Source organism: Penaeus japonicus, unplaced genomic scaffold (genome assembly GCF_977035675.1).
Source record: "Penaeus japonicus unplaced genomic scaffold, GWHDUDI00000001_assembly GWHDUDI00000030, whole genome shotgun sequence".
Lineage (NCBI taxonomy): Eukaryota > Metazoa > Arthropoda > Malacostraca > Decapoda > Penaeidae > Penaeus > Penaeus japonicus.
In genome coordinates this window covers 14,282,257-14,292,256 of record NW_028234432.1, presented here as the reverse complement: position 1 = coordinate 14,292,256, position 10,000 = coordinate 14,282,257, and the positions used below count along the sequence as shown (strand labels likewise).

The window sequence follows — 10,000 nt, the reverse complement described above, 5'->3', positions numbered from 1 at the left end:
ATGAACATATAATATAAACTAGAGTAATATTATTTGACAAACATGATTTTGCTAACTGGTAAGATTTTTACCAAACACTAATCTTTCTATCTAAAAATAATTTCTTGGCTTTCAACAAACCCTTTAAAGTAGGTTTGTTTTTTTCCAAGTTCCTTGCATCTGTAGACAACAGAGCAATGAGGTAACTACTCTGCCTTTGTAAATTCAAAAAATATTTCCATAGAAAATACAACTGGACCCATATCACTGGATATGAACTTTATCAACTTTAAAATGACCTTCACAAGCATTAAGATACACTATCAGTTACAACATCCATATCACCAGTAAAAAAAAAAAAAAAGTTTACCCAATACTTTACTGAACTTTGAATCAGTCACAAAGATAAAGTACCTCTTTTAACAGAAGAAAAAAAAGAGATTCTTCTCACTCAATCACATATGCTGATAAAAGTTTGCTTCATTACAAAAATAAATATATTGCCAGTCATGAGTCAAGTACACTCCATTATGGGGACCAAACACAATGAGTGAAATGAGCCTCTTATCACCACATCAAGTACACTTGAGATAAAAAGACTGATTCTGCTTCTGAACAAAATTCTAATTTCTAAGCTGCAATTCTTCCCTTTTTCTAAATACAGTTCTAAGACACTTCTTGGTGTGAAGCAATTCAAAGCTAAACTTAATTAAGTTAATCAATATTAAATGCTATCTGTGATTTAGAGCAATTATATGTTCAACATATGACTGGAAAATAACAGAAAACTCATTCCTTTGTATAACAAAAATAATATCAAAATCAAACAAAAAAATATGATAAACAATAGGCTACAGCCATAATTCAGAGTTAATAAAAAGTAAAAAAAAAAAAAAAACATATAAAGAAAAAGGATGAACACAAGATCAACCAACTGAATAAACAAATATATATTCTTTTGAATTCATAAATGAATTGCATATATAATCTTTTGAATCCATATATGAATTGCATACAAGTACATGTATATAAACATGATAGTACACTTTTACCCCTTGGTGAGATCACTACTGGTAACTGTACTATATAACAAAAATATTTATATCTATACATATATACTTAAATGAACACATATAAACACAAAGGAAACGTACGTTTGGAAAGTCAAGGCCGAGGGTAAACTTAACATCGAACCAGCATGACTTGTCGTAGTCAGGAGCAGGGCCACAGTCATAAATCTTCTCCTCGTACTCTGTGCCAGTGTACGCCAGCAACAGACGGATGGGCTGGGCAAGCTATATGGGAGAGGGGTAAAAATATTAGTATCTTCATTAAGGACTTCAAATGTTAAGTGCTAAACTCTAAGATGAAATAATACAACCAAACTATGAAAATTAAACAAATCTTTGAGAGAAAAGTTTAAAAGAGAAATTCTGTTATCATACATACACAGGAATCACATCACACATTAGTGACTGAAAACTGAAATTACTCCTATTTTTCTTTTTCATACAAAGCATGACTCATCTGTTGCCAATTGTCAACTATGATAAGATTAATAAAACTTTTGGTCATAAAAAGGCTTAACAAGGATAGATAATGTTGCTTTGGCCAATGCTTATCAGCAATTTTTTTCCCAAAAATTTCACTTACATCACAGAAATCTTGATTTATATCCTACCAGATGATAGTTTAATTTGCTTTTGACATGCACATCATACTGCATAGTTTACAAATCAATTCAAGCTACTCTAATACCATATCAAAGTATTTAAATGTTCAAGATTTACATTCTGTTACTACCGGTAAATGTTACAAACACATCACAGTGGCTTCTTATACGAGATTCTTCTCACACTGACAATGGCCGAGCTCAATCCAAATTTGTACGATGCCTGGCATTATCTGTGACAGAGGACAATCTGTGGTGCAACCCCACAAGGGCACTGTGTCAAGACATCATCATGCCCTCCACATGCAGCAAAGGCCACAAGCCTCCTTCAAAAGAGTTCTGCATGGATAAAAGTTTGGACTTGTTCCTTAACAGACAATAAATTAAGGGGGAGGTCACACACAGTGGGGGATGAGCAGTAATCTTGCAATCATTTATCAGATTATTCAATGTGCTTTATTTTTTGGTAAATATCTGCACTAGTCCAATATATATATGACTGCTTGCCAATATATATATGACTGCTTGAAGAAAAATCCCTGACTTGCATCAAAAGAGCTCTAATAAATGCTAGCAAAACACTACATGCATTCTAGTAAGACAACTTGGAGTGTTCCTGAAATAATGATATAGATCCAGTCCTTTGTGATTCTATTTTTTTTATTTATTCATTTATTTTTTTCTAAATATGTCTGATGGAGTCATTATCCTTCATGTGTGAAGTGAAGATTGTGGTATTTCAGATCCTTTCTATAGTAAGATCATTTATCTTTTTAATCTTCACCTGTCATTATTCTGAACAATTATCTGACATATACATTATCCTGCATTCCTACTAAAATAATCAAAACATACTAGATGATTTCTAGTGAAGAAATACAAATGCTTAGCAATTTGCTTTGCAAGGATGATGATGCAAATACCAAGTCTTTTTTTCTTCAAGTTAACAATGATTTAGCAGAGTCATTCTCCTCCAAGGTTAACCTGAGGGATCCTTGGAAGTTCTTCCCTCTTTTTTAGGATATTTTCACTCTTGGCACGGATTTCACATTGAATATTCTTTTATAGGGTGTACATTCGTGCTTTTAGTCTTATTTCCTTGAATAGGTATCCGACTTGCAACCTGATAATGACATGCTTGGGGTGCTGGTTTGTTTGAGCTTGTGGTGGGAGACCTTGTGGGAACTCGTTTCTTTGTCGTGTATAATTAAGGCAAGAATCGTGTTATCCACCTACGAATCCCACGGTTTATCATTCGCCATAACCAAAGAAATGTACAAGACTTCATAACAAAGAACAACGAACGAGTAAAAACCACTAATAACGAACCCCTTTCCCACAGGGTTTCCACGCCGCCCACCGTGCAACAAAGCCGGGTCATGTATCACGCCCAATTCCCAAGTTATTCCGCATTGATACGACCCAATCCCCCACGCAATCACCAAAAAATACCCCTCCCCACCGAAACACACCCTAAAAAATAAACAAATCTATTTGAAACATGCTCAAAAAACAAAAAAAAACTAATCTTCGCAATGCTCACCCCGCGGATGCTCCAGTACGCTAAGACGGGCGCCATCGTTCCCTGACTGTGACTGACTGACAGACCGAACTGAGTGACCGGCTGGCTGCCTGAGACCACAACCTGCCTGAAGAGTTACACCCCGGCGCTGTGATTGGCTGAGAGATCGATACGCCTTTAAAATGTGTATCAGACACTCTGGATAGATAAGAACAACTACATGAAAGTAGATGAGTAATGGAGCTTACTGACTTTTCAATCGCCGTGTCCTAAATGTGCTATCTAAAGCATGGTCTCTATTTGGACTTTGATCTGTAGGTGGTTACGAGTATAACGATCTCTGTACAAATAATGGGGGTGGTAAGTAACAATGACATTGCATGTTCAGATGATGAATGTAATTATCTAACTTGAGACCTATTGTAATTATTGGTATGTAATGCGCAATGCATTTATAAGTATATATGCAGATGGAAATTATTTATGATAACTATAAACGAGGTAGTACGATTAAAATAATTACACATTTTCGTTTAGAAATAATATATGTTTGAATGATAAATAACATTCAACGTAAACGGAAACCAACCAATAACAAAAATATACATCGATGATTTTGGTTCTTGTTTTGTTTGGTCCTATAAGCACCTGTATTACACGTGGCCATTGATGAAACTATTATCAAAGCGAATTGGCTAGCGTTGGAAACTATTTATTACCATGCTGGTCCTCCACATTCATTATATATATATATATATATATATATATATATATATATATATATATATATATATATATATATATATATATATATATATATATATATATATCTGTGTTTGTGTGTGTATGTATATATATATATATATATATATATATATATATATATATATATATATATATATATGTATATATATGTATATATATATACATATACATATATATGTGTATGTGTAAATGTATGCACACAAACACATATATATCTATCTATCTGTCTATATATGTATATATATATTATAAATGTATATATATATATATATATATATATATATATATATATATATATATATATACGTACACAATACCTGTATATGTGTGAGTATGCTTATGTATGTGTTATTTTGTTCTGTTACTCCACAAAGTTAGTTGTTTGTTTCTTTTTCTTTTTTTAATGGCCTATATCTTAACAATTCCCACAGGTTGTCGCTCAGTCTAATGATATCCCCTGCATTATACGTGAACCGTCCTAGGTAACACTCTGAAATCCGAATGACATCGGTCGACGTCAGTTGCCGACGTTTGGCGACTTCTGCCTGACGCCCATTTTGCTCATTCGGCCGACGTCCGCCGGTTTGCAACAGTCTAGGTTAATGTTTCTTATCATGCACCAGACACAACAGATACCGAGAAGCATGTACGCGAACTTTTATGGCCATGATGCGTACAAAAGATAAAGCAATTGCATATTTTGCAGTATTTGCAGGAAGAAGTCCTTTCGCGAATTCAGTGTATAAAACGCTGTCCAACTTGTCTCTGAGAGGTATTATATTACAATAGGCTGCGAATCCTTTAAATGATGACCTCCATTTTACATTAGGTGAAAAAAGTAAATATTTTTCGTCTTCAGGTTGCTTTGGTAAAGATTTAGCAGCGTCTGGAGTGGCAAATATACAAAAGACATCTAAATCATCTGGTCATGTAATAGTGGTCGTCCTTAATGTTAGTTATATTAAAAATTTTGAGACTGTTGTGTGCAAGTTTTCACTTGTTGATTCATCCCCATTACAGTGAACATCAATTAAGCAAGCATATCGGTATTGATTGTTCTAGTCTCACCATCAAACAGGGCTTTGTAGGCTAAAGTCAGTTGTTTCATCTATTATTGTGTTAATGGAAAATCTATTAACTAACTCCTTGTCGCCTGTGCTGTGCAATAGTCAGGAACATATTGCTCATATCAACGTAATGGTCTGCCGGCACATACAGGGGGTTATGTTTAGCAGTGGAAGAGCACAACATAATGGCATAGAGCAGCGATTCTTAAACTGGGGGCGTGAGTAATTTCCAGGGGAAGCGAGTGTGCAAGCCCTAGGGGAAAGTGTAACTATGTTCAGAGACATCACGCATTGGGCATAGTTATGATATTGAATAATAGCAATTTAACTGTTTGAAAGAGTAGGGGGAGCGTAGAGATGGTGAAAAGGTTAAGAATCACTGGTGTCTTGCTACAGTAGAAGACATATATATATTGAATGTCTTGAGGTATGAACCTAGCATACTCAGAGATAGTTTGAGCCATAACTCATTTGTAGTTTGAGGTTTATTGATGGTAGATGAACTGTAAGTAGAGAATGGCCTTGTGTAAGAAACATCCTCTGGGTGCAAGGTCACGTGAAGAGGGGAAGGGAAGAGCTCCGCCGTGGCGTTATGCTCTTGGAAAGTGGTCATGGACAGGCTTGATCTCGGGTTCTTTGCCTTTTTTTGAGTCACGGACACTTTGAGAATCTGTTGAATCATTAGACCCCCTCCTAGAAAAATTAACATAAATATCACCACGCCATTGGATGCAATGAATTTACTTTTTTTTTTCTATGAGACCAGTAAACATGACTTGTTTTAAGATGGCCACCTGGCGGGAATAGCCGCTTCATACCACGTAGGTAGCGCAGCTTGCCCTCGAAGGTCGGGACCTAGCCTCGTAAATATAAATATTGATTTTATACCTGATATCCATTGACCCCCTAAAGCTCATCAATGGATCCCGTTGTAAGAACCCCTGAGCTAGATGATAATTATGTCAGTCATGGTAGCTTATATCCAAAATCACCAGAGCCACAAAAGTTTCGCTGAATATTTACCAAGAGGAACATAACTCGAGTTATGAGACATCAGATAGTTTCAACTTTCCCAAAAGATAATCTCGAGAAGTCCTGAGTGTTTCCTCCATAGGATGAGTCTGGGTTACCATTGCAAATGTCATGTAAAAGACAGCAGGACTGATCATGATTTGCTGAATGCCGCGATGCGTCAGATAACTCCTGCTGTAATGCATCAGATATCCCATTCTGCATTCCCTCCAGGGGTGCAAGCAAACCTCCTTCCGATCATAGAGCGTGTAAGAAAGAAATGCGGTGAAAAATCAAAAATGGTTCAATTAGGACAAGGGCGGTTTGAGACTAATTTGGATTTACTTATGTAAATATCATGTCAGTTAACCTTGGGCCACTCGCAACCAACATTCCCAACCTCGCCACCTCGCATGGTATTCATTCTCTTCATTCTCATCCGGTTCTACCCCAGCATATCCTTATCACCACTATCATTATTGTTGTAAATATTATTGGTATTGACATTATTTCATGATTATTATTATTTTTATCTCACAAATCTTCGATGTTCTTTTATAATAATCATCACTACCGTTTTAGCGTTCCTTTTTATTATTTCCATTATCATCAATGATTATTTTTATCATTACCACCATCATTATCATTATTACTATCATTAACATCTCTTTCATTATCATCATCTTTATTTGTTTATAATGAAAGATGACCCAGTTCGAGATGACTATTTGAGATGAGTTCATGACTCCCATTAAAGTAATGTACTCCAGTAATCATAGACGCTGGGGATCTCGGTAATAGATAACTCTTTAAAGCAGTGTGAGCTTTAACTTTACATTTACCTCAGTTGCTGCGGTGTATGTGTATGGTGTGCTTATAAATTTGTATGTTGTCACACTAAATAAACTTAACCCGTGACGATTTGATTGATGGAATTTTTAACCTATAAGAGACTAACAATTCTTTCAGAATTATATTTTGCAGATGATGAGTAACTTTATAAATAGGCACAATCATATCATTTTTCAATATCCAAATGCAGTGGTTCAGTTCAGTTCAAAGAGATTTGCGAAGGCGGAGCTTCGCCCGGGATATATGCACAAAGGCCCGGCCTCTGTCAGCTATAAGTGCTGACTCACCTGCCCAATGCAGTACGTCCACTGTCGTCCAGGTGGTGGCGACGTGCGTGCGTGTGTGTGTGTGTGTGCGTGTGTGCGTGTGTGTGTGTGTGTGTGTGTGTGTGTGTGTGTGTGTGTGTGTGTGTGTGTGTGTGTGTGTGTGTGTGTGTGTGTGTGTGTGTGTGTGTGTGTGTGTGTGTGTGTGTGTGTGTGTGTGTGTGTGTGTGTGTGTGTGTGTGTGTCTGTGCACCTGCTCTTCGTGCCTGCACTGTATAAGTCAATGCCCCCTTTGGGCTAATTCAGTCAGTTTTTGTACACAATATTGTTGCTTCGTATTCTCTCAATGACCATTGCCTTGGTTCGTCCCCATCTTTACACAACACAATTTTGAAAATTTATCATGCTTTTGATAATTGTCCAACACCAAAATTCTGAAATGAGTTGGTGCTTCATTCTTTTTTTTATGATTTCATTTTCAGGTGATAAATTAATGTTTCTTGAAATCGCAATCGGCCAAACAACCTCAAGAGCCTCAGGGCCAAAAAATTCCCCCATGTCGAGTTTATGTATGTATGCAATGGAGGTGATTTCTGTAATGTTTGCTGTGCATAGTTCAATCTCCGGGAAATGCATCAAACGTTCACTGAGTGAATTTTATTATGAGGGCAGATGTTTATTTTTTCGTAGTTTTACAGATATAAAATAAATATATATCATTGATTATACCATAACAAAGGTTAGTATAGAACTTATAAAATTATTTTTACAAATTTTCAACAAAGACAATGTTGCTTCTCAATCTTTCCAATTCCAACTAAATATCACTCTTGGTAGTCAGGAGTGAAAAGATTTGAGAAGCTATTCAAGCTTTGTTAACTTTTATTTGATTTTCTTTATAAGTCTTAAGTGATATAGATTATTCTCTAAAATATAGGTGGTAAATATCCTTAGAAATGATATATATAATGACTCAAGCTCTTTAAGAGTACAAATATTTTGATTGGCATGACCAATTTTGCTCTTTTTTGAAAAATTATAAAATACATTTCATTATATTTCAATCATGTCTCATTGAAGGAAGATAATTTATTTTTTATGAAGTGTTTGTTATGCTGTATTATTAATGAGAAGATACTGACTAATAAAAGTACATCCAAATGGGATTGATATACAAACATATATTGTACTTTCATTCTTTATTGAAGGCAAGACAATAAAAATCACAATCAACAATAGCAATGACACTTAAAAAGCCTAATAGATTAAAGCCTTATGACTAGACAATAATATTTTGTGAATATATCAATACCCTGTAAGTTAAAAGCATAACTTATTCTGGTTACTAAACAGTATATGTTGTATTAGTCAAATGGGTGTCTAATGCCAATGGTTAAGTAAGGTACAAGGATATATTCAATAATTCATACAATAAGATATTGGGACATGCAGTTTGAAGAATTTGCATTATCATACATGTCCATATATCTATGTTATTACTCTTTAATATCATATTTGGAATTATAATTTTCAAGATACTCTTCAGTTTCAACTTTTAGTTTCCACAATACTTGCCACTTTGTAAAGTGGTTTCCACTCCTTGATATAACATGACAAACAAGGGCATGTTCACTAATTGTAATTACTGTCAACTGTAATAATGCTTTCACAAACTAATGAAATTTTAGATATTTGATTTTTTTTTCTCATATTAACTAATATATTGAAGATATGAATGCATTTGCATGGTGTGTAATGTACTGCTTATATAAATGTAAATAGGCAAATGTCAAATTATTTATGTACACACACATACCCATGCAAAAACATATGCACACACATGCACACACTCAGAAAAAAAAAACAAAAAAAAACATGAACAAGTGATGGAAAACAAACTATACACAAAGACCAAGAAATAGGGTGAAATAAAAAAAATAATCATGGCACAGGGGAGAATGAAACCTGTTGACAGGTAATATCATGAACAAGCTTCAGAAGTAATCAGTGACCTGAAGAAGCTCAACTTCAAATACAGTTTAAAATAAGTTCATTTGTGATACTAACCAGATATACCATTTAGCTATAGAACAACCTTAATAACAGCAACACCATAATGAACTTTAGATCAAATATTTCTCACTGGAAGCACAAAATTGTGCCTCTGGAAAAGTTGTTTTTCAACTTCATGTTATAATATCTCAAGCTGCAAGCTGGAGATATTATGACACCTATTTAGAATTATCTGGATTTTAACTATTTTTTATAATAACAAATAATGATATACTTTTAACATTGGTACTATGGGTCTTAATTCATTGCAGACAGGAATAGATTTGCTTGCCCAATCCCCAGCACTGGCATTAGTGCCACCTGTGCTGAACCCCAGATGGCAGATGGTTCTTATTTCAGAGCAAGGCAACTTCATGTGACGTATTGCAACCTTCCGTGCTCTCTTCCATTCACTTGTTATATTACTAGAGCCATATTTGTGTTCGTCTTTTTTTATGTTTTACTGTGTTGCCAGACTTATATGTGCTATATGACAGGCTTTATCAATGTTGCAGTAGTCTATAATTGTAGTATAGGGTCCATATCAGCTCATTATGTTCATTATACTCGGTGTGATAAAAGTATAGCACAGAGAAATTTTATTTTTTTGTTTTCATGTACTTTCATAAACAAATACGAAAGTAATAACCATCCACAGCCGAGATTACATGAAGAGATGGGGAAGAGGAAGTAAACCTGTGTTTAGGACTTTGTGTGGCACAGCAAAGGCAGCCAGACTGGTCTCTTCTCACTCTGCCTGTATATCCTACATTGCCAGTAATTTAGAGCAGGATGTCAGCATCTTGTTGTGTGTCAT

General features: G+C 35.0%; 1 protein-coding gene across 1 annotated transcript in view; it reads right to left on the bottom strand.

Annotated features, from left to right (window-relative positions):
- The window catches only part of LOC122267827 (glutathione S-transferase Mu 3), a 7,760-nt gene extending 4,403 nt beyond the window's left edge, over positions 1 to 3,357 (bottom strand). Inside the window, exons 1-2 of the mRNA XM_043037994.2 lie at positions 3,195 to 3,357; positions 1,134 to 1,274 (exon numbers count right to left, since the gene is read on the bottom strand). Coding sequence (XP_042893928.2) covers positions 1,134 to 1,274; positions 3,195 to 3,230 — 177 coding nt within the window. The 5' untranslated portion in view covers positions 3,231 to 3,357. The remainder of the gene's footprint in view (positions 1 to 1,133; positions 1,275 to 3,194) is intronic.
- Between the last annotated feature and the right edge of the window lie 6,643 nt (positions 3,358 to 10,000).